The sequence below is a fragment of the Castor canadensis genome, chromosome 8, assembly GCF_047511655.1.
Source record: "Castor canadensis chromosome 8, mCasCan1.hap1v2, whole genome shotgun sequence".
In the NCBI taxonomy this organism is placed as follows: domain Eukaryota; kingdom Metazoa; phylum Chordata; class Mammalia; order Rodentia; family Castoridae; genus Castor; species Castor canadensis.
In genome coordinates this window covers 24,140,977-24,166,979 of record NC_133393.1, presented here as the reverse complement: position 1 = coordinate 24,166,979, position 26,003 = coordinate 24,140,977, and the positions used below count along the sequence as shown (strand labels likewise).

Here is a 26,003-nt window from a genome sequence, read left to right as displayed (position 1 = left end):
TCCAGGGCTGTCCCCTGGAGGGAGGAGAGCCCAGTTCCTGGGAGCCCCAGTTCCAGGTTGTCATAGCTACCCAGTCTGTTTTCACCCCAAACACAGTATGGGTGGGGGTGTGGAGGGAGAGCCTGGCTGGACATGTGAGGTTCTTCCTCCTTCAGGCCTGGGCTTATGGCCCAGGCAGCCCCTGTCCAGTCATCTGGGCATGGAGCCCAGGCCCAGCTTACACCCTCCAGCTGACCCAGGACACTCCTGCAGGGTCAGGCCTGATGCGCTGCTCGACAAGAGATCCCTCCTGGTTGGGCAGACTAAACCCCTCACTTTTCCTGTTCCCCTTCCTCCAAATTAGAACACACAGCATTTTCTTCCTGACCCACTCTTGTCTTTTTCTTTCATCTGAACCCTCAGGTCTCAGTCCCTAAGAGGATGTCCTGCAAGATGTCCCTTCCCTCCTAAATACCACAACCTTCTCCACCATGGTCCCTCCTTCCTGGGCTGAGCGCCTTCTGGCCCTAGCTCCTGTTGTTTGTGTGAGCTGCTCATCCTGGAAAGCAAGGGGTGGGGGGAAACCTGCTGGAGAGCAGGGAATGAGCTGCTATGCACCCTGAAGGGCGTGGGGCCCATCCTTCCTGTTTACTCAGACACATTCCAGTAAAATCCTCTGGTATCACTCCACAGACACAGACATACCCAATAGTTGCAGGAGTAGGGCAAGTGGATGACATGAGGTCTGTGACCCCACACCTACCCCACCCCATTGCCAGCAATATCTTCTGTGCTTGGTTCTTTGATGCTGGCCCTCTAGAAGTCATAAGCCAGAAAGGCAGCCACCAATCCTTTAATGCCCTCCAAGTTGTTTATTTAATAATAAAAAAGATACGTACACACATAAACTGATCTCCCTCCACCACCCCTCCTTTACTTGAGTAACCAACTCCAAAATGTAAAAACTTCCCTTGTCCCACCTGGGGACTAAATTCCCATCTCTACTCCCAAAGAGAGAAACAAAAGTATAAAGAGTATTCGGGAGCCCACCCACCCCAAAACCAAACCTCACTCAATGCCCTCAGAGAAAGAACCAGGACTGGGGGTTCATAGAAATGAGAGGAGCCCTATATTCTAAAAAGTGCTTAACCCCACACTCTGTCTTTACCAACTGCCCCAAGTCCAGGGATCAGGGAAATTTGAAACTGTCCCATTTGGTTGTTTTGTGTCCCCCACCCCCAGTTCTAAGTCAGTGTGAACTGCAGAGGTCAGGGATGATTGAGGTAGAGGGGTTGGTGGGAGGCCTGATGGGCTGGGCTGGCTGCAGAAGCTGGCAAGGGGCCACCTGTGGCATTGCCCGGGGTTGGGGACCGCTGTTTTCGGAGCGAGGGGGGCACCGTGGAGGTCTTGATGTGAATCACCCTGGTGTCCATGACCTCACACTCGATCTGCATCATCTCCTCATAGTCCCCTGGGGCCCCCCGGCCTGATAGGGTCTCTGTGAGAAGAGGAGAGTTAATGAAGAAAAGAGGGAGGAGGCAAACAGGAGTGGGAGGGGGGGTCAGAAAAGTTAAGATGATTGGAAGGAAAGGAAGGGGCAATGATGAGGAGGCAGGTCCACAACGGAGTTAAATGGGATGGCAAGGATGAAGGTTGGGGCAAGGAAAAGGAATGGGGAAGGAAAAGAAAATGACATTGATGAGTGAGGGATCATATAGAAGAGGACATTAAGAGAAAAAAAGAAGTGAGAGTCTAGCAGGCTTCATCTTATCCCACTCTGCCCAGCCACCTACCTAGGTACCTTCACTTGCATTTTTTTTTTTTATTTTCTGTGTTATGTAGATTTCTTTTTACCCGCATTCTTTTTGAGACAGAATCTCACTATGTAGCACAGGCTGACCTCAAACTCTCCATCCTCCTGACTCAGCTTCCTAAGTGCTGGGGTGTTCTGTGTGTCATCTGTGTCTGTCTCTCCCCTCCACTTCTCAGTCACCTGTGCTTTGTTTTCTCTTCACTTACTTCGGGCTTTTCACCTCTAAGTCTCTCTCTGAATATCCCCGCTCCTCTCCCTTTCTCCCTCAGTACCCCTTGCTGGATCTCCCTGTAGGAACTTCCCCCTTCCTCAATTCCAGGACCGCTCCCTTCACCCAGAGGGACAGAATTACCATTAGGAGCCATGGCAGGCATCACCAGGGACATCTTGGGTCTGGAGGTCTTGTTGTGGCTGATGGCTGGGAGCAGCAAGTGGTCCTGGGGAGCAGAGAGGCCAGGCTGGGCAGTGGAGGAAAAGATGCCCACAGTCTCCCCAGCTCTACTCTTCACCTGATAGAGTTCAGGGTGACAAGGGGAGGGTGAGGAGGAGGAACTCACCCTTTGGAAGGAGACAACATAAAATGTGTCTTCCCGACGGTCAATTGCATCCAAGAACTCTGGCTGTGAACGGTCTGGGTGGCGATATAACTGTAGTTGGCCCACAGCATCCCTAGGAAGGTGAAAACAGGATTTGGGAGGAATTAAGCCCAGTGCCTAGTTCCTGATGAGAAGGAAAGAGACAGAGACCTTGGCGGGGGAGGGAAGCATAATGTCACTGGTGACAATGATGACAACCATAGAACAGCTCTGGGAGGTACAGTTCTTTTATAGAGTAGAATCTCACTTTATTTACCTTTCTGGAGGTCCCAGGGGTTGGGTGGGGACTGACTTAACTGGAGGCAACCTCTTCCGTAGCTGAGACTTCTGGAAGGAGAAGGATCTAAGGATTTGGAGAGGCTAAAGGGAAACGGGAAAGAGACAGGAGGCCCCTGGAAGCTAACGCCACCTCATAGCCATTCCTCCACTTCCCCAATCCCTGACACTTCCACAAAATACCCACTTGAAATCCCCATGACATTTGGCCCTTGTCTTCATATGACCTTTCTTGAACCACCCCCACTGACTCTTACCTGTCTCTCCTGGGCCCTCTGAGGCATTTTCCGTCGGCCTCTCTGGTGACGCTGGACCCAGCCACTCAACTCATCGGCGAGCCTGGGAAAGCAGAGGATGGTCACCACCTCTGGGCCAGGCAAAGATGCCATGACTATTTCCTTGGGCCACACGCAAGAGTGAAAGGAAAAGGCAGGGGGAGCTGAAGCTGCACTACACAGGACAACCAGGCTGTCTATGAAGGACCTCAAAGGCCAAGGGAAGGTGCCCAGCTCTGACTCCCTCACACCTCAGGGACTCAGTTCGGTTGAAGTGCCGGCAGTCAGAGGAGAGGAAAAGCTGGTCTAGGTCTCTCAGTAGTAACTCTTTGGCACCCCCAGCGAAGGCTGTCAGGTTCCTGGAGTAAGGCAGGAAGGAAGCAATGATTAGAGATGGCCCAACACTCTCACATCAACAAGGCAGGCACTGTCAGCAAGAGAACAGCTTTGACTATCCCTTCCCACAAAAGTAGCTTTTTGGGAAAAGATTTGCTCATACCCCCCAAGGAAAAGGAGTCCTTGTTCTCTCACCTGAAACTGGGATGACCTGTGGGGCTTGGCTGAGGCTCCTCAGGGGCCTGAAAGGACCCCTGGAAGGGTTCAACTCCATGAACTGGATCTTGCTCTGAGAATTCCAGCAAATGTCTCTGGGGTCGAGGCTCCTCCCTGCTCATCCGAGGAGAGACAGGAGCTGGAGGAGGCTCACTGATGCTGTGGGTAGGAAAGCACAGAACATAAAGAATTATTCCAGCTTTATGAAGTCAAGAGTAAGGGCTCCTCAGTCAAACTGCCTAGGTTTTAATCTGCTTGACAAGGCTGAGTCTCTTCATATATAAGATGGGAACAATAAAACTCCCTACCTCCCAGGTCCAGGAAACAAGAAAAGGAAAGCACTTAACCTAGAGCCTAGCACTCAATAAGCCCTTAAAAATCACTATTTATTGGCATCATTTCCATCATCTACCCCACAAGGTACCACCTATGAGAGAAATGGTGGAGCAAGAAAGGACTGTTGGGCACACCATCAGTGCTAAGGACACCAGAACATTTGTATGTGATATGGAGAAAACAATCTGGGCCAAAGCCAGCAATCAAGCAGCTGTGAGACTCAGCTCTACCTGGAGGGTTCTTGGTACGTGGGAATGATCTTACCTAACAGGTCCAAAGTTGAAGGCAATGAAGAGAAGGAAGACCATGATGCAGACCACTTTCCTGTTTCCAGACCCTAACTTGAGCTCGCTGTTCTAAGGTGCAGAGGAAGAGACAGGAGAGACTAAGTCACCTCAAGAAGGCTTTGTTCTTTCCCAAGGACAATCCAGGCTTACCTCAGCTAGCAGTGCCTCCAGTCGCCGCCGGAGGGCAGCATTCTCCCTGCGCAGCTGTTGGTTGTCAGCCAGCACTGCCTGCAGTCTGGCCTCCAGTCCCTGCAGATACTCTTTCTTCTTCCTCCGGGACTGGCATGCAGACTCTCTGTTCTTGATCATTCGCTGCTGCCGCTTCAGCAGCTTTGCCTAGGACCAGGAGGTCAAACAGAAAATGAAAGGTGAGTAGGCAAGTGGGCCATGCCCCCAACCCCAGGAACTGATTACTCAAAGTTCATGTGGGCCATTCTCCTTGCCTTCCTGACCCTCACCTTCATAGCCAGAGAGGAGCTTTAACCTCTCTACTGAAACATTCCAGGGAAAGAGCCCTTCTCAGCTGGGCACTGGTGGCTCACACCTGTAATCCTAGCTACTCAGAAGACAGAGATCAGGAGGATCACAGTTCGAAGCCAGCCTGGGCAAATAGTTTGCGAGACAGTATCTTGAAAAACAAAATCCATCAAAAAAAGGGCTAGTGGAGGGGCTCAAGGTGTAGTCTCTGAGTCCAAATCCCAGTACTACAAAATAAAATAAAGAGCCCTTCTCAAAAACCATTCCCTACTTCTGGTCCTCAGAAACGGAAGGGGTTAGACTGCAAAAGGAACTTCCTTCGTCCTTTTTGGTGGATCTTCTTTCTTCTCAATCCTCTTTTTAAGAGCCCAAAATTTAACTTTGCTATAATTAAGGGACAGTTTGAACTGGGTACCAGTGGCTGTTGGCCCTGAGTTCAAACCCCAGTACTGCAGGAAAAAAAAAAAAAAGATAAAGAAAAAAAGGGACAGTTTGCTTAGTTCTCCCTAGGAAGCAGCCCCTTTCCTCTACTACCACAACCATAACACAGTATGTTTCTCCCACTTCTCTATCTGTAGTGATCACGAACCTTAAGATTCAAAAACTACATGGAATTCATACTCATATAGAAAAGGTCTACTCTGACCCTGAAGATCATCCAAAGGTCTGAGTCCTCACTTTTTGCTCCTGTATCTCAACTCCCTACTTATCCTGGAATTCTCTCCATGATGGACTTCCCTCTTCCCATGAGCTCTATCCTCTCCCCCACAGTACTTACATCCACTTCAGGTGGGCAGGAGTTCCCAGGCATAGGGGCTGGAACAATGCTCTTCCTCTCAGGTCGTGGAACAGCAGGGGATGGCCCTTCAGGTTGGACTCGAATAGCACCTTGGATGAGGACAACTGGGGGCCCTGGGGCAGGAGGTCAGAGAGCGGAGTCAGGAGGGTCCTTGTGTCTACTAACCGGGACCCTCAGTGCCTGTAGGCTCCCTGGTAAGATCCATCCAGTCCCTCTCCTCTTCTCCTTTGGTACCTGTGGGCTGCTGGACGAGGGGCTGTAGAAGAACGGTGGTGCTTGGAGGCACAGCTCTGGATGGCATCTGGACAGTGGTTAGCACCACAGGTTTGGGCTGCAGTGGTGGCTTCCGGATGAGTGGGGCTTTGCCTAAAGGAAGGAAGGCATTTCAAGACTATAGGCCTGTCACCAGGAGCCTGAGGGATCAGGAGGTCCCCTTACCTGAGGAACTATCAGGGGATGGAACCATGCTGATCTGGACAGCTCCACGTGAGGGGGCTGAGACATCCCATAGGAGGCACCCTGGAGGGGATGGGGACTCTGTCTTCACTTCCAGAACCTCCTCTCCTGTAAAAGCCTACACAGGACAGTCCAGAGATGTCAGTCAGGAGGCGTGTTGGGGTGTTGAGAAAAAGAGCCAAAGAAAAGAAAGTTCTCGAATTCCTGAGCTCTCAAAGGGACTACAGGAGGGAGGGAGGGAATTTATGCTCACCTGGCTGGGAGAATCTGCTGATAGCAAGGAGGCCTCAGAGTTGACAGAGGAAGATGGAGAGACAGGCTCTACCTTGGTCTGAATATCTATGAAGTGGCAGGAAGAAACAAAAGCTGAATGTCAGGTAAACACTGAAGATGAAGGGGAAAAGGATTCTGAGGGGGAAATGTGTCATTTCTCTTTGTACCTGAGCATGAAACTATTCTGGTCCTAAGCAGTCACCAGAAGGAAGAGCATGGAGCTGCTGACCTGTTAGCTCTCTACCACCTCTTTTCTGGTACTTTCTTTACTTCTTCGGTGGCTCCTCTAATTTTTCTCACCAAGGACAGTTTTCCTTAATGCTGCCCTTGTTCTTCTGCTATTCCTTCCTTCTTCCTCACAGACCCTTGTCTACTCACATAGAAGAGACTCAGGCAAGGGAGTCTCCAGCATCACATTCCTATCTTGCTGGATTTTTTCACCCCCTCCTGGTCCAACATTCCTCCATGCTAACAACATCTGACTGTTGCTTATGCCAGATCCCAACTCTCAAACGGCCTTCTGGTCACTTCCATCCTCATGCCGCGCCCTTCCCCCCAGGCACCCAAATTCAACTGGCCTTAAACAAAGCTTACTGCTCCAGCCTTTATACAAGTTCCCTTCTGATATCTAAACCTCCCAAGCACCAAATCACAAACCCCAGCCACCCCTGAGCCGTCATGGCTTCTGTTAAGTCTCTTTACAACTTGTTCATCACCCCACAAAAACAAATTTCAGGCCCCATGTAAGTGAAATAAAACCTTAGGGCAGATTCAGCCCAAAGGCCAAGAGTCCACCACTACCTCTGGTCTACACTACTCATTTCCTTTCCTTCTTCCCCCCAGCCACCCATCTCATCCGAACTACTTAAAAGCACAATGTACTATATAACCCTCACAAAGTTCTCCAAAAGCAAGGACTATACTTCCAATCTAGTGGAGTGATGGGAAAAGAACAGGCCTTCACAAAATACCTAAAATTAGGGGAGAAAATGACTTTAATGACACTATCTGTTGCAAAGTCATCAGTAATCTTTGCTGCTAAAGGTGTTTTAAGATTTATTTTTTTGTGTGTCCTCTGTAACATGACCCGTTTTCCTCTAGCCTTCTCTGCCCTGCTGAAGCCCAAGATGAAAATCTAAATGGACTGCATTAGTGGGCTCCCTTGCCCTCCAGTTTCTGGACTTCAACCTGTGAGAAAGGTACATTGAAATCAACAGTTATCATGTCCAACATTGGATTCATCATCTCCCTTGACCAGAAAACTCCTGCTTTTGTAGTCTCTAGCCTGTGGAGAGTACCCCACCCACCAGCAGCTGCCATAGCTAGAAACCCACACATCCTTTGTCTGCTATCTCTCTTTAGTGCCCAGGAAGTCACTGCAACTCACCTCTTCTACGTCATTCTTTCTCAAATTTGCCTTTTTCTCCATACCTGAGTATCTCCCCTTGAATAACTGCATGGGACTCTTCCTTGGTCCTTCCGCCTCCAGACCTGCCTTTCTGCAATCTGTTCTTTACTCTGTCACCAGAGTCGCCTTGTAATCATATTGCTCCCCGGTTTAGTTTTTCAAAGGCTGAGAGTGTCCATAGAATGAAAATGAAGAGACCCTTCATAGGGCCCATCTAGCTCTCTAGCCTCATAGCTCCTTGATACTCAGGACACTCCTCACATCCACTCTGAAGAGATGCAGGGTCCTTCAAAACTCAACTCAGTTTCCAACAAATGGAAAAGGTAATATTTGAGGAAAGACAAATGCTAATTACCCTGATTTGATCATTATACATTGTATACATATGTTTAACTATTGTACCCAATAAGTACAAATTTTGTATGTCAGTTACAAATCAAAACAACAACAAAAAAATAAAGCAAAACAAAATAAAATTTTGGCTCCAGATATCCTTCCTCCAGGAGCAAGTCCCAAATTCAGCTCCCTCGTAGGCGCTTTCCTGGTACCATCTAATGGTCTCTATCCACCTATGTTCGTTGGTGCTATCTTTCTTTCTCTACTATTCTCCAAGATTCTCAAGTCAGCATGGAGGTCACGTCTTGTTCATCTTTGATTTTTACCACCCCACTGGCCACCTGTCATGGAATATGTGCCCATTAAAAATCTATTGAAGGGTTGGTGAAGTAGCTCAAGTGGTAGAGTGCCTGCCTAGCAAACATGAGGCCCCTGAGTTCAAACCCCAGTACTATCAAAAAAAAAAAAAAAATCCATTGACTAAATATTTGAACAAGTAAACTTAAGAACACACAAAGCATAAATAATATTAATTACAAAATCTAGGAATTAGGTATTTTCAATATTCCTGAATGTTGGAAAATTTTAATAATAAAATGTTGAAAGAATCTGGACATGGTGGTGTGTACCTCTAGTCCCAGCATTTGGGAGATGAAGAAGAAGGCTCTTAACCCTAGGAGATCAAGGCTCCTACTCAAGAAAAAAAAAGAAAAGAAAGAAAAGTCTAGAGAGGAGAGGAGTAATAACTAAATATGCCTTAAACTTAAATGCAAATTAATGGTAAATGGAATGACACAACAGGACACTAGGAGCAAGATAAAGAAAAAAAGGCATCTCAGTCTCTTCAATGCTGCCAAAAATTCTCTTCCTTCCTGACTTCTCTCTGTTATCTGTCATTTCACCTTCCCACCTTGTCTGCTCCCCTCCTCCAGTCCCCCCCTATCTATACACAAGCACTTGGATATGTTCTCTCTACCTTGGTAAAGCCTGGGGACAGTGGCAGGCTATTATTACCTGAAGGGTCATCAGAGGTGGGACCCACTGTGATCTGCACGGTTTCAAAAGGGGATGTTGGATCATCTCCCAGGAGACAGAGTGGGGGTGCTAAGGATTCTGTCTTCACACGCAGCACCTCCCCAACTCCAGGTGCCTGGATGAGAGTTAGGGTGGAGCAAGGAGGCAGAAAGAAAGAAAGAAAACAAGAGGTGTTGAGAGTAAGAGCAAAAACAAAAGCTTGAGAGCTTATGAACCACTAATTATCTGACACTGTGGTCTGAATAGTATTGAGCATCTCCCTAGGCTTTCTCTGGCCCTTTGTTCTCTCTTTCTACTTTATTCCTGGGAGGGCTGATGAAGTCTCATGATTTCAAGTATCACTTTACAGTAGACAACTTGGGCAAGAACAGTTCCAGAATTATCAACAGTTAACAACTCTCTTCTTCTCATCCCCACCACTGCTGCCATATATCTCTGAATATTATACTTTCTATATCTTTCCATACCTCCCTGTGGAGGTATGGAAAATGAGGATACTGAGGAAATGGAACAGGCAGAAGAAGCCTCCATGCACTTCATGAATCATAGCACACAAACCATTTTCTCAACACCCATGAGTGAAGGAAATGGTGCAGAGCCCTACCACTGAGAGTAGAAGAAAACTGTCTCTTACTTGTCTGCAGGGTTCTGTGGAGAGATGTGATGATTCAGAGCTGAGGGAGGAGGAAGAACAGGGGGAGGATGGCTCAGACTTCACCTGAAGATCTGGAGAAAAAGAGGTTAGAAAATAACCAAGAAGTAGAGCCTGAGAAGAATAATCTGAAGTGTCCAAAGACTTGGGGGTGGTGATTTCCCCACAGGGGGGTGGGGGTGGGGAGATGACACAGACACCCCCATTAGGGATCAAAGGAGACAGACGTGCACAGATACTTATGCAGAAGATGTGTTAGGATACAAGGGATTATGTGATTTCTGGGAAACAGCGGGAAGATGTCAATTTCTGGAAAGATGAGGAAACCATAAAGGATATCTTACCTGGGAAGATAGGCAGAGGGTCCCACGGGGGTTCAGGAGGACTGGTATCCATCCCCACATCCACAGAGCTGCTGTCAAACTGAATAAAGGAAGATGTCAGAGGGCAGGAATGTGAGAAAGTAGGGGTGACCTCAGATGAGGCCGAGTTTAGGGATGACTCCAGGTTCTGGGACCACTCCCACTAAAGGTTACAGAAAGGCTGAAGGGCAATACCGGGACATCCTGCTCCACGCAACGAAAGAGCTGCATCTGCTCCTCAGCCACTTCATCCAGGCCAGGGTACAAGGGGCTGTCTGCAAGGAGTGCGGCGTGTCAGGAGGGTCTCCAGCGGACCAGCGTACAGATCGCGCTCAAGCCCCGGCCCCATCCCTCATTGGCTTAGCTCGGCCAGACCCACCGCCCGCCCACTTGAAAAGTGACACAGCACAGGAACTTCCCCGGCCTGGTAGCAACCCGATGTTGGCGCAAGGAGCAGAGGTCTTCCTCCACTCCCGTATCCCGGGAAAACACAGCGAGTCCCTCTGCTCTGCCCTCCTTCAGATGGTGTTTTCGCTATTTGCCCAGCCTTCCTCTTTGGGCTTTCGCTTCCTTCCCGCATGCCTCCAGGACACATTTTGCCCTAGCCCTCTCCCTCCCGAGGCCTCACTTCGCACACCCCAGTCCTCCGGGCTCAGCAGGTTGTCGGTGAAGAAACGCGTCGGGTCCGCGATCTCGCTGAGGAGCATCAGCTCCGCCATCTTTTCCCCCCGCCCCCCGACCATGAGACGGTTCCTAAGGCCCGCCCCTCCCCATCATCAACAAATCAGTTGACGCTCTTAAGAAAGGGGGCGTACCGGAAGTTCTACCGGCCAGTAAGAGGCCTGGGTGCCAGAACAGGACTTGAGAGAAGAAATGGCCGTACAGGCGGGGCCAATGGGAGCACGGCGGAGCAACAGCAGTTCCACTGTAAGGGGGCAGTACAGCCGGTGCACGCGGCTCACAGCCCCCAGCCACAAGGTGCTTGGGAGATGTAGTTCCCAGCCTTTAAAGTTTTGGCATCTTCCCCCGCCAGCCCTAAACTTTTCTGTTTGGACAGCTTCTCGACGTCTTCGAAGATAGATAAGTTTCCCCCTAAACAGCACACTGAGACCATTACTACCTCCTCGAGGAAGGCAAAATCTGGGAATAGGATATGGGTCAAAACCCTCCCTCTGGGCCCCTAAAAAAAAAAAAAAAATCTCACAGCACAGACCACAATCCCACAGGTTCCTGTCTCTTTTAAGGTTTAACTTTTAATCAAACATCTTGCGCAGACCCTGAGCCAGCCTTGCATCCTGTTTCTTCCCCTGAATGACCACCTTCCCCAGTTCCTCCTGGGCTGCCCGGTTTTGGGGTTCTACCGCCAGCACTTTCTTGAGGTCAGCAGTTGCTTTTTCCAGGTTTCCAAGGGCAGCCTGGGCAACCCCCCTTCGGTATAAAGCCTTTAAGTGGCCAGGATCCCGCTCCAGAACCCGGTCACAGCTCTGAGCTGCCAACTGGGGCTGCCCTAGCTGCAACTGACAGGCAGCGAGATTGGCATGGAGGACAATTCTTTCTAGTGGGCCAGGTGGGGGTAAGGTCAGCAGCAGCCGAAGGGCCCGTCCATAGCATTTGGCAGCCCCTTCAGGATTCCCAGCTCGAAATAGTTCTGTGCCCCTTGCACGTTCGTCCCTGGCCAAGGCTTCCTTCTCACTGATTTCCAGCTCCCAAGAGTCCCGACCCTGAGTGAAGGAGTCCAGTATGAGCCTGACAGGTGGCCCAGAGTGTCTAGGAAGCTGAATCTCTGCCTCCTCAGCTTGACACATGGACTCTAAGCATTTCTCTATGATCTCCCCCCAGGTTTCCTCCCTCCATGACCCTACACCCACAGTTAGTTCTGTCCAGCCTTCTGACATCCCTGACCCAAAAGGAACCCCAAAAGCCTGTACCCGACAGCGGGAGCCTAGCTTGGGTTTGTCCAAGCCATGACCACGGATTATGATCTTCTTGATAAAGCTCCCATCAGGACAGTACCAGAGTTCAGAAGCTTGAAGAGGCTGTAGTATCTCATTGGTGGATTCATGAGATTTAAGTTCAGCCACCAGTTTTTCAGTCCCTTCGGGATTCTCCAGAATTTGACTGGCTGGATCTGGACTCGCTTCCAGCTCAAGGGTTTCAGTTGGAGGGTCTCGGAACTGCTGCCCAAACTTAGTAGTTGGATTAAAGTTCTCCCAGGGGTTCTTTTCCCATTGTTGCTGTGATTCAGAGGTATCCTTGTCTTTCACTGGACTGACTGGTGGCGTCTCCATTTGGCTGCCTGGTTCCTTTCACAGTGGGCCAACGAAGAATTCTGGTTGGAAAGTGATGGATCAGGTTTAGGTCAGCACCTGAAATGAAAACCAAAACAATGCTAATTGCAGGATTTTTTTTTTTTTAATTTGCAGGATTCTTATTTAGACTCCTTCTTGTTCTTTCCCATCCTTCTGAGTCCCAGGTCCGCAGTCCTGAAAGTCTCCAATTTTTTTTCTTCAAAAAAAAAAAATCTGTTTTCCTCGAGCCTCGGTTCCAACCAGACCATAGTTTACAACTATAAATTCCACAATTTCCTACAGTTCGGGTAGCCGTCCCAACCACGGACACCCATCGATTCAAAAAGTACCTGAGCAGCCAAAGCGCCTAGAATGGTGGCATGAGCCGGTTTATTCGAACCACCTCTCCTTTCGAAGCTACGTGTTTAATGAATAATGTCCTCGGAATCTAGTCCCAAACGGAGAGGACCGCCTAAGTACTACTAGCAGCTGGGGGAGAGATACTGACAACTAACCCTGAAGCGCAGGAGACTGCGAATCTAGTCAAAACCCAGCAGCCAATCAGGAGGCGGGAGGCATCTATTTAGCCCGCCTATTGGGCGTAACATCATTTCCTCCACAACCGCAAAGCTTCAGGTCTTAGCAACCGAACTAGGCCGAAGCAACCGCACTAAGCTTAATCGAACCGAATCAGAGGCGGTCCTGCCGGCCAGTTTATTGGAAGACTAATGTCCTGGAAGGGGAAACCTGGACTAATGAAGACACAATGGAGGGACTAGGGATGTAGCTCAGTAGTGGGGCGCTTGCCTCGCATGCGCAAAGCTCTGGGTTCCATCCCCAATCCGCCCCCTCCCAGCCCACCCCAGCCACCCAAAGTATGGAGAATTACAGAGGTGGTGAATGACAGAGGTTGGTCCTTTTATTTGGTGACCTCAGTCCTTCCAGTGCTAAATTTGGAGATCCCAGCGAAAGTCAACCCCTGTCCCTTCCTTCACCCATTCAATCCAGGGTGCTCCAAGATAAACCCTCAGGCCTCTTTCTCTCCAACTGGCCCTATTTCGTGGGGGGAGCAGCTGAAAAATAAAAAAACAAAAACGTCTGAGACCTTTTTTTTTTTTTTTTCGGTACTAGGGCTTGAACTCAGGGCTTACACCTTGAGCCACTCCACCAGCCCTATTTTTGTGACAGGTTTTTCGAGATAGGGTCTCGCTAACTATTTCCCCGGGTGGCTTCAAACCGCGATTCTCCTGATCTCTACCTCCTGAGTAGCTAGGATTACAGGCATGAGTCACCAGCGCCTGGCAACCTTTCTCTTTATATCCATCATTGTCTAAAGATTTTTTGTGATTCAGTCTTGCTTGGCCAGCTTCCTGCACAGTCTGGGGTAGCACAATTTGTCAGGAAAGGAGAGTCCCTCTCTCAGCACTGCATTTTATCATCTTCTTCATTTTGTTCTGTAACCCCCCATCATTGTGCCTCAGATTACAAAACGCATGCCAGGACAGCTGAGGAAGAGGTGCAGTTTCATCATTAGCCACAGATTTGAGTCAAAACAGTCCTCCCTCTGTTTTGTGCTGAGCTTCAGGTCACTAACCTAGACATTTTTTTTTTTTCCCCTCAAGTTTAATTTCTGGGTTCTGAGCCAGAGTAACCTTAGTTCACTGCTTCCCTCACCCTGGCTGTGGATAACTATTCTGAGTTTTGGAATCCCTGGGATCCTGTTGAAAATTAATCTATCTCTTTTCCTTCCCTCCTCCATTTTCCACTTCAGAGATCTCGAAGAAAGGCAGGCAGTCTAGAATACTTCACAAAATGTTCAATCATACCCCAATTCCTGCACAAAGACTGCTAATTTGTTTGACGTGTTTTAACTGAGAGGGTCACTCCACTGACTCTTCAAAAGACTGGTTTCTCTCAAATAAAAGAAACCCTACCCTGCTTCAAGTGTAATGCTTTCGAAGGTTCTCTTGTTCTGTGTGTGTTCTAGTTCCAATACACTTTGTAGGACAGTGACTTTGTCTCCTGTGTTGTGTGTGTGTGTGTGTTATCTCCTCCATTCACTCAACAAGTATTGAGCACCTGCTATATGCCAAGCAGTTTGCTAGTAACTAGGGATGCATAGATAAATGACACAGATGCAGTTGCTGCCCTCATGGAATTTACAACCTGACAAGGAGGTATGGAAAGAAGCATGAAATGCTATGAGGGTGAACGATAGAGGATGAGGGGAACATTCCTTGAGACTGATTCTTTTGTTTTTGCTTTTTTGTGGTACTGAGGTTTGAACTCAAGACTTAAAAGTCTTATACATTGAGCCACTCCAGCAGCCCTTTTTGTGATGGTTTTGTTTTTTTGAGATAGGCTAAGCATTTTTGCTGACATCTAAAGAATGAGTGGGCTGGGCACTGGTGGCTCACATCTGTAATCCCAGCTACTCAGAAAGTAGAGATCAGGAAGTTTCCTGGTTCCAAACCAGCCCCAAGCAAATAGTTCTTGAGATCCCAACTTGAACAATACCTGACATAGAAAAAGGCTGGTAGACTTGCTCAAGTGGTAGAGTGCCTGCCTAGCAAGTGTGAGGCCCTGAGTTCAAACACCAATACAACCAAAAAACCTTTTTTTGAATGAAATGTAGTTTTGCATAATAAAGGAAAAATTCTTTTTAAGTTTTAACAAGAATTTATTTTAGTATAACAGTATAAAGTATAGGTAAGGGGGGGAGAAACAGAGAGAAAAACATTTCTTGTTCCCCATACAGGAAATGGAAGCAAAGACTCCTAAAGGAAAGTTTTATTTATTTACTTATTTTTGCAGTACTGGGGCTTGAACTCAGGCCTTCACCTTGAGCCACTCCACCAGCCCTTTTTGTGGTGGGTATTTTCGAGATAGGGTCTCACAAACTATTTGCCTGGGCTGGTTTCAAACTGCAATCCTTCTGATCTCTGCCTCCTGAGTAGCTAGGATTACAGGTGTGAGCCACCAGCGCCTGGCTTAAAGAAAAGTTTTTTTTTTTTTTTACAGAGTGAGTTGGAGCTGAACTTCAACTGTATTTTTATTTTTGTATTTTAAAAAATCTATTTATTGGTGGTACTGGGGTTTGAACTCAGGGCCTCACACTTGCTAGGTGGGTGCTCTACCACTTGATCCACACTGCCAGCCCTGGAGCTGAACTTCAGAGAGCATCCATATTGAGAATACCGAATTAAATAGTGTACTTTATCTTTTTAAGTGCTTCCTTGTCACTAATGTGACTATAAACACAAATAGAAATATAGGCACTAAACCACTAAAAAAAGCTAATTCAAATCACAGATGAAAATACTTTTATTTTAATTTATGGCAATACTGGGGTTTGAACTCAGGGTCTCATGCTTGCTAGGCAGGTATTCTACCACTTGAGCCACTCCACTAGCCCCTTTTATTTTTTAAGAGCTGATTTCCACCCAAAAAACCCAAAAAAACATAAAAGATAACCAATCAAGCCAGGCATGGTAGTACATGCCTTCAGTCTCAACACTATGGAGGATGAGGCAGGAGAACTGTGAGTTCAAGGTCAGCCTAAAACACATAGTGAGACCCTGTCTCAAACAAACAAACAAACAAAAACAACAAATCCCTCCCAGGTGCTGATGGCTCATTCCTATAATCCTAGCTACTCACGAGGCAGAGATCAGGAGGATCGTGGTTCAAAGACAGCCCAAGTAAATAGTTCAAGAGATCATATCTCAATTAAAAACCCATTAAAAAAAAAGGGCTGGCGGAGTGGCTCAAGGTGTAGGCCCTGAGTTCAAGCCCTAGTACCTCACAAAAATCCCCATAACATTTTAAAGTTTTAATCCGGTGCCAGTGTTCACCCCTGCAATCCTAGCTACTCAGGAGGCAGAAATCAGGAGGATCAGAGTTTGAGGCCAGCCTGGGCAAATAGATGAAGAGACCTTATCTCAAAAATACTCAACACAAAAAAGGGCTGGTGGAATGGCTCAAGTGGTAGAGTGCCTACCTAGCAAGCATGAGGCCCTGAGTTCAAACCCTAGTACTGCCCAAAAACAAAAAGACCCAAATGAAAAATCACTTACCTGTTGGCTAGAGGTTTGGTCTGGGGAGTGAGGAAGGAGCAATGTCTCTCTGCTCTCTCTCTTTGCCCTAAAGATTTGATAATGTACAGTGCATGGTGGCATGCACCTACAATCCCAGCTATTGGAGAGGCTGAGTTGGGAGCATGGCTTGAGAGCAGGAAGTCAGGGCCAGCTTGGGCAACATAGCAAGACTTTTTCTGAAACAACAAAAAAATTACATAGGGCTGGCTAGGGGGTATAGTTCAATGGTAGAGTTCTTGCCTAGCATTCATGAAGCCCTGGCTTTAATCCCTGGCATTAAAAAAAAAAAAAGTTAGGCTTTAGCGGGGTGCCAGTGGCTCATGCCTATAATCCTAGGTACTCAGGAGACAGAGATCAGGAGGATCAAAGTTTGAAGCCCATCAGCACAAATAGTTTGCAAGACCCTATCTGGAAAATACCCAAAAAGGCTAGGCATGGTGGTGCATGCCTGTAATTCCAGAACTCAGTAGGCTCATGCAGAAGTATTGTGAACTATACAGCCTGAACTATACAGTGAGACCCTGTCACTGAGAAAAGAATATTTATTTTATATTTTACCTTCATATTTTATTTAATTTTTATTATCATATTATTGTTATACTGGAGGTACATTATGACATTTACAAAAGTTCTTACAATATATCATATACAATATATCATAGTTGAATTCACCCCCTTCATCATTCTCCTTTGTCCTTCCCTCCCTCCATTCCTGGAATAGTTTCAACAGGTCTCATTTTTCCATTTTCACACATCAGTGCATAATATTTCCAATACATTCATCTTCCCACACCCTTTCCTTATATCCTCCCCTCTCCCACTGGTACCAACTCCCAGACAGGACTGGAAGAATGGAAGGAAAGACTTGGAAGGAAAGAAAGTTCTGTTGTCTGTGACTATGGAATGTGAAACCCATTCTGGAACAATTTTCCCCTCCTCTATGTCCTTATAAAAGGTGCTTAATAGCTTGCTAAAGATTAGTCTGAGGGAAACCCAATATTGACATGTTTCTGAGGAATTACCTGTAAATAAGTGTATTTACATCTCACCTGCAGTCCCATCCCTTCTTTCTTTCCAAGTCCCCTCTTTCCAAAGTGACTCAGAGGAGCTGGTATTCTGCAACTCTCCCATGAGGGCAGGTTTTGCCTTCATTAAAGATTTAACCTGGGCTGGCAGAGTGGCTCATGTGGTAGAGTGCCTGCTTAGCAAGCACAAGGTCCGAAGTTCAAACCGAAAATACTGCTAAAAAAATTAAGTAAATAAAAAGATTTAACCTAAGCCAGGCATGGTGGTACACATCTGTAATCCCAGCACTCAGGGGCTTAGGCAGGAGGATGACAAATTCAAGGTCAGCCTGAGTTACTAAGTGAGACCTGTCTCTAAAACAAAACTAATCAACCAACCAACCAAACAAACAGAAACATCACACCAATAACAAAAAAATCTGGGGGACTCACGCCTATAATCCTAGCTACTTAGTAGACAGAGATCAAGAGGATTGAGGTTCCAACCCAGTGAATATTTCAGAAGATCCTATCTTGAAAACACTCAACAACAAGAAAAAGTCTGTCGGAGGGGCTCAAGCAATAAAGTGCCTGCCTAGCAAGCATGAAGCCCTGAGTTCAAACCCCAGTACAACCAAAAAAAAAAAAAATCAATGAAATATACAGACAAATGCAGAGGATCCCTAACAGTAGTCTAACATAGGTAGAGAATTGTGTTACAAAATACTCCAGATGCAAGGGAAAACGTGGTAAGCAGAAGGGAAATTGTTTCAACTATGGAAGGAAGGAGGGATTCAGAAAGTTGAGCCTTGAATCACAGCCATCATTTTGACGTGGAGAGATTGAAGGGATTTATTGCAGGTGGGGAAGCAGCACAAGGCAGGTGAGATAAGGAAAGGAAACCAGTGCCATGCACCTCTCACTTGTCAAGCTCAGTTTTCCCGGGCTATTCCAAGACCCATCCATGCTGCCCTGTCACCAGGCCTGGAGCCAGCTGGAATCTTTTTCACTCTCACATTCCTTGCATTCTGCACTCACCACATGGAACCATATGCTGCAATTATGCTCTGCCATTTAGCATCAGCAGGAGAGACCAAAATTCTAACTTTCCAAAGGTTAAATAAATTTTCCCTTCTGTTTAGTTTTGGTGGTTTCTGTGGTTTTTGTTCTGTTGGAATATGTGTCAAAATTGTTCCTCCTTTTTCCTTGCTCCCAAAGCATTTTCTTGTGCTTCCCTCATAGGCAGGGTTTTTAGGCAGGATGAGGCAGTGAAATGCAGGCTTTTCTGCAGGAAAGTATTTTCATAAGAGCTTCTCTTTAGCAAAATGAGTATGCATTGCAAGTGTAATCCCAGGCATTGGGCTAAGGGTCTTATACATATTATCCCATCTTCTCCTCACACAACTCCATGTGCTACTTATTCATTCAGACATGCAACAATCTTTTGTCTATGTGGTGCTACGATCAAAACCAGGGCCGTACACAAGCATATATTGTACCACTGAGCCACATCACCAGCCCCCATTCAACAAATCTTTATTGAGTGACAAGCACTGTGCTAGGGGCAGAGAATAAGGCAGAGAGAAAAAGCCTTAGTGCTTACATTCAAGCAAAAATGTTAGGCAATAAAAATCAATTGATAAAATATCATAAGATGTCAGGCAGTAACAGGTATTATGAACACCATAAAAGCAGAGTAAGGGAATAGTATGCTTTCAGATATGGGTGGGCTAGTTTTAATTCATAGAGGGTAATCCTTCATGTAGAGTTATTTATGCAATAATATAAATGATGTAAGGGAGCAGACTAGATATCTCTAGTGACAGAAAAAAAAGGGAGTGCAAAGGCCCTGAGGCAGGAAAGGATTGGATTTTTATTTTATAGCCCAGCAGCTAGAAGAGAAATGAGGTCAGAGTAGATGGAGCAGAATAAGCAAGGAAAAAAGTGGTAGGGAATGAAATCAGAGAGGTGAGGAAGAACCTGGCATAAAATTCACAGGCCATGGCTTAGATGTTGTATTTTATGCTATAGGAAGAGAAAGTGTGATCTCTCTTCTCACCCATCATAAGGATCAACAGCCTACAATAAAAGACAGGTTAACAAGAGGAAAGCATGACAGATTCCTTATTTAATCAAAATTTTATTTGAAGGGAGGGTGGATAAAGGAGAATGATGGAAGGTGAATTCAATTATATATTGTAAGAACTTTTGTAAATGTAAATGTATACCCACTACAACAACAATAAAAAAAAATGAAAAAAGAATGAGCAATACTGTAGAAATGTGACTGGACCAAAAGGGTATGCTCTCTGGAAATAGACAGAGGGGAACACTCATCCAGGCTCCTCTGTCAACTTCTCCTTGGACTCTGTGTGGCAGTCCTTCCTCTTGTAATGAGAGTCTTATGATCCATTATCAGACAAGGCAGGTCAGAGATTTCTTTGTGGTCAGCTCTTACATAGAAAGGCAGGGCAAGGACAGGGTGATTTTTAGGTTTTATGGCTGGCTTTGGAAGAAAGGGGTTCTAGTTTCTATGCCCTGCCTTGGGGGAGAAAGGGGAGAAGGAGAAAGAAGGGCAGGAGGTCAGGAGGATCTTGCTCTTAGCCTTTTTTCCTTCATTTCAACGTATGCAGCATGCCAAGGCACTGTGACTAGTTTATCTTGTCCTGAAAGCTAACCATTCTAAGTGTGATCAGGAGCCACCAGTTTGAGCAGACAAATGATATCCTCTGGTAATTTCATTATTATTTTTTTAAGGCAGGGTCTTAATAATTGCCCAGGCAGGACTCAAACTTGAGATCTTCCTGCCTTAGCATCTGGAGTGCTGGGATTACAGGTGTGTACTACCACACCTAGCATTTTTCCTTTTCTTTTTCCTTATGATGCTAGGGATGGAATCAAGGGCCTTGCATATGCTAGGCAAATGCTCTGTCACTGAGTTACATCCCCCTGATTTCTGCATAGAAGATGGACAATGCCAGTCAAAAATGGAAGCAGAAAGCCAGGCTTTGGTCAATGAAACTAAAAAGGAGCAGCATATAAGGAACAAGGGAGTTCTTCAGTTGGATTAAGAAAGAGTATTTGAAGTGAAGAAAGCATTTCAAAAAGGAGGAAGTGACCAACTGTGTCAAATGCTGCTGGTGGGTCTACAGCAAGGTTTCTCAGCTTCAGCACTAATTGGTATTTGGGAGAGATAATTCTTTATTGTCTCCTGCGCATTGTAGGATGTTTAGCAGCATGTCTGGCCTCTCCTTACTAGATGCTGGGGGCACTCCTCAGTTGAGATGGTCAAAGACATCTCTAGACTCCACCAATTATTCCTGGGGGTGGGAGGAGCACTCTTAAAAAAACAACTGGTCAAGATGTTCTCCAGGAACAAGCTAACAAATAGACTTTTTTAATACAAATAGAATTTTTTAAAAAGTTGTCCCCCCAGTAGACGTTTGTCAAGACAATGTACAGGTCAGGTCAGTCCCCCATGATAAAGAATTACCTGAAAATCTGCCAGGCACCGGTGGCTCATGCCTGTAATCCTAGCTACTCAGGAGGCAGAGATCAGGAGGATTGTGGTTTGAAGCCATCATGGGCAAATAGTTCTCAAAAAAGCCTATCATAAAAAGGGCTTGTGGAGTGGCTTAAGGTGTAGGCCCTGTGCTCAAGCCCCAGTAGCTTTAAAAAAAAAAATTATCTGACCCAAAATGTCAATAGTCCCCAAACCATGAAGCTCTGTTAAGAACTCTAGTTAAGCTGAGAGGTTGGGGGTATAGTACAATGGAACATACAAGGCCCCAGAGAGAGAGAGAGAGAGAGAGAGAGAGAGAGAGAGAGAGAGAGAGAGAGTGTTTAACCTTGATCATTGGGTTTAGAAACTTGGTTACCCTGACATGTGGTGAAGATGGAAGCCTGATTGAGGGAAATCCAAGTCAAAATGGGATGTGAGAAAGTGGAGTCAGCAGGAAGTTTCACTGTAAAGAGAAGAAAGAAATGGGGCATCAATTTAGGGTGCTGGGTCAAGGGATAGTTTAAAAAAAAAAAACAAAAAAAAAAACGAGGCTTGGGTGTAGCTCAGTGGTAGACCATTTGCCTGGCACACACAAAGCCCTGGGTTAGATACCAAGCACTGCAAGAATAAGACTTTTTTTTTGGTGGCACTGGGGTTTGAACTCAGGGCTTCATGCTTGCTAGGCAAGCACTCTTACCACTTGAGCCACTCTACCAGCCTTCCAAAATAAAAAATTTTAAGTGTCAATTATTTCATGCATATAAAATTACAATACATATCTATATGTGCCTATATACTACAAAGAATAATTAAATGAACTTCATATTGCTTAGGAAGTAAAGTCTTGGTCTGGGTATGATAGTGCATGCCTGTAGATCCAGCACTTAGGAGGTGGAAGGCAGGAGGATCTCAAGTTCAAGGCCATCCTAGGCTACATAACAAGACCCTGTCTCAAAAAAAAAAAAGTCTTCCCATTATTGTTGAAGCTCCCTGTATGTTTCTTTTTGATCAGAATTCCCTTCCTTCCAAGGTACAAGCCCTATTCTGAATATTTTATTTTTACTATTTAGGTGAGGAACAAGAAACAAAGAGGTTTTCTTTTCTTTCAAAGACAAGATATATGTGTAATTGTAGCCTGTTTGTACAATGATGGGACTATTTCAGCAAAGGGGATAAACTGATTATCAGGAAGAGATAGGAGATGATTTCAGAAGTCATAGCTCTGACCAAGTGGGAAGGAATGGAATTCTAGGGCCAGGGTGAGGTGGGGTTGGGAGCAGGTCAACCTCTCTGTGGCATCTATGCAGGTAGGCTGATGGATTTGGGGGTGAGACCATGAGGAAGTTCTTTTCTAAAAGTTTCTGTTTTTTTCAATAAAATAAGAAGAAATGTTGTCATATTGTGAAATTGTGGTCTGTGTAGGGAAGGTAAACTGACTAGGGAAATACGGGCTGGCAGGCCATACAGAGGGCCCACAGGAAGCGGGACCAGCCAGTATGACTGTGTGTTTTTCCCCAGATGAATTCAGCTTTTGGGCGCAGTGTGGAGCAGGCAGCATGGGATTTATCCAGGTATAAAATGTGTGGAAAAGGGAAGGGCTCAAGTGGTAGAGCACCTGCCTAGAGCAAGCACATGGCCCTGAGTTCAAATCCCAGTAACTCCAAAGTTCATGGTGAGGGCAGAGAGGTGATCACAGTGTTGAACCTAAACTGGGTAATACGAAAAAAAGAAATCAAGGGAATCAAACACCACTTAAAAATAATGCAGAGAGTTAATCACTGGGAAGTCCAGATAGGGTTGGGAATTTTTGGAACAGGGTTTCTGGCGGTTGATATGAAAAGACTGTGGATATAAAGATTTTTGGAAAGATGACAGTTATTGGTGGTGACCAAGTTGAAGGCATGATACAGAGAAAGAGAGGATGGCTGGGAGAATGGGACATCAGATCACTAGAGGCCAGCAATTGTCCAGAGTATTGGATGATCTACATGGATACCGAAGACATTAGAAATACTGAAACGAGGGGCTGAGAATATAGATTCATGGTAGAATGTTTGCCTGGCATTCATGAGGCACTGGGTTCCATCCCCAACCACTGGGGAGAAAAAAGAAAAGAAAAGAAGAGGGAAAAAGGAAGGGAGGGAGGGAGGATGGAAGGAAGGAAGGAGAAAAAGAAAAATGAAAAAGTTCACAGAAATAGAAATAGACAGGTGCCAAATCGTCAATAAATCAGAGGGATTAATGACCCAATATTGAATCAAATTGGAAGACAGTAGAGCATCTGCCTAGCAATTGTAAGGCCCTGAGTTCAAACCCCAGTACCACACACACACACACACACACACACACACACACACACACACACACACACACACAAAAGAGTAGATGTTCAGGGGGTATAGAACCTCTGCTGGAAGGTGGAATCTGTCAGTAGGGTGCAAGAGCGGAGGGCACTGTGTGGAGAGGGCGTTGAGGTAAGGTGGTAGGAGAATCAAATTGGAAAACAGTATTTTGTTTCCTCCCCAGGGAGGAGTCTGGCTGAATTGAAGAGATTAGGGAGAAGTCATTTTTACTCACTTCTCCTTCTGCCTGATTACTTTCAGTTCAATTGAGTTCAAAGATTGGTGGAAGAGGTTTTATCAGATGATGATCTGAAAACCACAGATAAACCAGATTTGGCTCCAGCTTTCAAATGAGTTCCAAGGAAGGTTTGTTCATCAAGACAACAGGTGAAGGAAATGGCAGAGTGGCTCAAGATCGCCTACCTAGCAAGCATGAGACCCTGAATTCAAACGCTTAAAGAAAAAGAAAAAGAAGGAAAAAAAAAGACGAGAAGAGGCCTAGGCAGGGGTAGGGGTGAGGGTTGGGGGGATGGAGTGGGGTAGGGAAGAAATGCAATTGGGTGGGTTTCAGACCTGGATACTTTTAAAGAAAGTTGCCCTTTGGCTGGAGATGTGGCTCAAGTAGTAGAGCTCCTGCTTTGCAAGCACAATTATGAAAGGAGTTGAAGGCCAGATTGATATTTTGTAAATGATTGAATAAACAATAGGAAATGTTGAAGGGCTTTTTATTTTTACTTTCCCCTTTTTAGAGACAGGGTCTCACTATATTGCCCAGACTAGTCTCAAACTCTGGGCTCAAGTGATCCTCCCCCTTTAGCCTCCCCTATAGCTGAGACTACAGGTGCATGCCACTATGACTGGTTTTTGAAAGGTTTTAAGCAGTGAAATTATGTAAGAAGTGTGTCTAGGGAGGATAATTTGACAGCAGCTTTGAGGGAGAGCTGGAGAGGTAGGTGGCGGGGAGACCTGTTGGGGAAGCTGCTGCAATAATCCTAGATGAGGTAATGCTTCTGGCAAGAGCTGGGGAAAAGTTACAGATTCAAAACATATTGTGGCTGTGAAATTGACTCAGGCTTGACAGTACACCTTTGTAAGGCAGGAGGTGGGGGGGGGTGGCAAGTATCAGATAAGGAAGGGTGACTGGAAGACAAAGTCATTTAAAAAAACAGGGAAGCAGGGTTGGTTTGGAATATGCTGAGTTTAGAGTAAGGTAGCATGGTTCATGTGGCTATCTGTGTTCAAAGGCACTGGAAGAATGTCTGAGCTAGGAAAAGGTGGCTCATGCTGACAATCCTAGCTAGTTGGGAGGGTGAGGTCGGGAGATCGAGATCGTGGTTTGAGGCCAGACCAGGCAAATAGTTTGGGAGACCACATCTCCAATAATAACCAAAGCAAAATGGACTGAAGGTCTAGCTCAAGTGGTAGAGTGCCTGTTTTGCAAGTGTGAAGCCCTGAATTCAAATTCCAGTCCCACCCCCTCCAAAAAAGAATGTCTGCACATAAAGGTTATAGAGGCATTGGGTTAGTGTTAGTGATGATGTTTAGAGGCTGGGGATGTATCTCAGTGGTAGAGCACTTGCTTATCATGTGAGGGGCCCTCAGTTCAATCCCCAGCACCAGAAAAAAAAAATAATCAGAACTCCAGGCCTTGTGGTGTCTGCCTGTAATCCCAACACTCAGGAGGCAGGAGGATTGAGAATTTGAGCCTAGTCTGGGCTATATAGCAAGACCAATCAACCAATCAAATGAAAGTAAATAACTAATTAAATAAAGATGATGGATATATTGAGTAGATAAGCTTTCAAAGGAACATCTCGGAGAAAGAAAAAGAAATTCAGAGACAGACATTTAGGGAAAGGTGGAGAAAAAGGAAGGAGGAATGACTAGAGGTATGAGGATGAAGAGGTTGGGAGAGGAGAGTACATGTCCCTGAGCCTGGAGTTGTGGGGAATCCAGAGTCAAGAGATAGGCACAGGAGGGTTAGAGAAGCAAGTACTGTGAAAAATGCCATTGATTTTGGCCCAGGCAAACTCTGACCTTTGGGTGCCATTTGAGAGAATGATTTCAGTAGTGTAGAGAGTGAAAGCATATTTCAAGAGGTCAAGAAATAGGGGGTATGTAGCCAGGTGCTGTTGGCTCATGTCTATAATCCTAGCTTCTCAGGAGGCAGAGATCAGGAGGATCATGGTTCCAAGCCAGCCCTGGGACAAATAGTTTGAGAGACCCTATGTCTAAAATGTCCAACACAAAAAAGGGCTCAAGTGGTAGTCTGCCTAGCAAGCATGAAGCCCGGAATTCAAACCCCAGTACTAGCCCTTCTCCCCAAAAAAAGAAATAGTGGGTAAGAAAGAAAAGAAAAACAGAACCAGTTGGTGGCTCACACTTGTAACCCCAGATACTCTGGAGGTGGAGAGCAGGAAGTTGGGTGGTTTGACCAGCCTGGGCAAAAAGTTAGCAAGACTCCATCTTAACCAATAAACTGGGCGTGGTGGTGTGTGCCTATTATACCAGCTACTTGGCAAACATAAATAGGAGGATTGCAATCCAGGCAAAAGTTGTGAGACTCTATTAAAAAAATAACTAAAGCAAAAAGGGCTGGGGTGTGCCCCATTGAAGCTCTGAGTTAAAAACCCTGTACTGGGTTGGGGGGTGGGGAAGGTGCAAAAATCTCTGATAGCTCTACTCCCCTATTTAAGGAAAAAAAAAAAGATTAATAGGAGATGAGGAAGTAGAAGCTGCAAGCGAGTATTATTTTTTCAAGAAGTTTGATAAGGAAGGCACCTTATACCTAAAATATCCCAAAGAGAACCCATGACATCCCCTTTTCTTGTCTTCTGTCTTCGTGCAAGGCTTCCCTT

The 26,003-nt window shown here is 46.0% G+C and overlaps 2 protein-coding genes across 13 annotated transcripts in view; both read right to left on the bottom strand.

The window, feature by feature from the left end:
• Window positions 1–831: 831 nt before the first annotated feature.
• On the bottom strand, window positions 832–11,917 carry Atf6b (activating transcription factor 6 beta). Of its 8 annotated transcripts, none has more exons than XM_020184514.2 (18): window positions 11,841–11,917; window positions 10,108–10,187; window positions 9,895–9,973; window positions 9,533–9,624; window positions 8,878–9,013; window positions 6,100–6,185; window positions 5,829–5,964; window positions 5,625–5,756; window positions 5,370–5,503; window positions 4,265–4,450; window positions 4,092–4,183; window positions 3,471–3,650; window positions 3,191–3,298; window positions 2,922–3,003; window positions 2,645–2,748; window positions 2,350–2,461; window positions 2,145–2,250; window positions 832–1,477 (listed from the first exon to the last, which is right to left on the bottom strand). In XM_020184514.2, the coding sequence occupies exons 2-18, from the start codon at window positions 10,141–10,143 to the stop codon at window positions 1,248–1,250; spliced, it is 2,031 nt and encodes a 676-aa protein (XP_020040103.1). In that variant the 5' UTR covers window positions 10,144–10,187; window positions 11,841–11,917; the 3' UTR covers window positions 832–1,247. The 8 variants fall into 8 exon arrangements, with proteins under 8 accessions (XP_020040103.1, XP_020040097.2, XP_020040100.1 ...); XM_020184508.2 differs by lacking the exon at window positions 11,841–11,917 and adding an exon at window positions 10,550–10,678; XM_020184511.2 differs by lacking the exon at window positions 11,841–11,917 and adding an exon at window positions 10,550–10,678 and having other exon boundaries at window positions 2,145–2,229; window positions 2,645–2,715.
• The window catches only part of LOC109699674 (proline-rich transmembrane protein 1), a 19,188-nt gene continuing 4,330 nt past the window's right edge, over window positions 11,146–26,003 (bottom strand). Inside the window, exons 1-2 of one of the 5 annotated variants that reach the window (XM_074082522.1) lie at window positions 17,347–17,461; window positions 11,146–12,278 (exon numbers count right to left, since the gene is read on the bottom strand). In XM_074082522.1, coding sequence (XP_073938623.1) covers window positions 11,166–12,200 — 1,035 coding nt within the window. In that variant the 5' untranslated portion in view covers window positions 12,201–12,278; window positions 17,347–17,461 and the 3' untranslated portion in view covers window positions 11,146–11,165. Of the gene's footprint in view, window positions 12,279–12,550; window positions 12,965–13,089; window positions 13,220–16,276; window positions 16,414–17,319 lie in introns of those variants that run through there. The other 4 variants (XM_074082523.1, XM_074082520.1, XM_074082521.1 and 1 more) reach the window with 4 other exon arrangements.

What these genes read in the sequence shown, in the direction of transcription:
- Atf6b (XM_020184507.2), bottom strand. Translation starts at nt 10,655, where the DNA reads ATGGTCGGGGGGCGGGGGGAAAAGATGGCGGAGCTGATGCTCCTCAGC. An exon ending in CCACAGAACCCTGCAGACAA is followed by an intron (nt 9,014 to 9,532) that starts GTAAGAGACAGT and finishes ACTCTCATCCAG; the next exon opens with GCACCTGGAGTTGGGGAGGT. An exon ending in ATCCCCTGATAGTTCCTCAG is followed by an intron (nt 5,757 to 5,828) that starts GTAAGGGGACCT and finishes TCCTTCCTTTAG; the next exon opens with GCAAAGCCCCACTCATCCGG.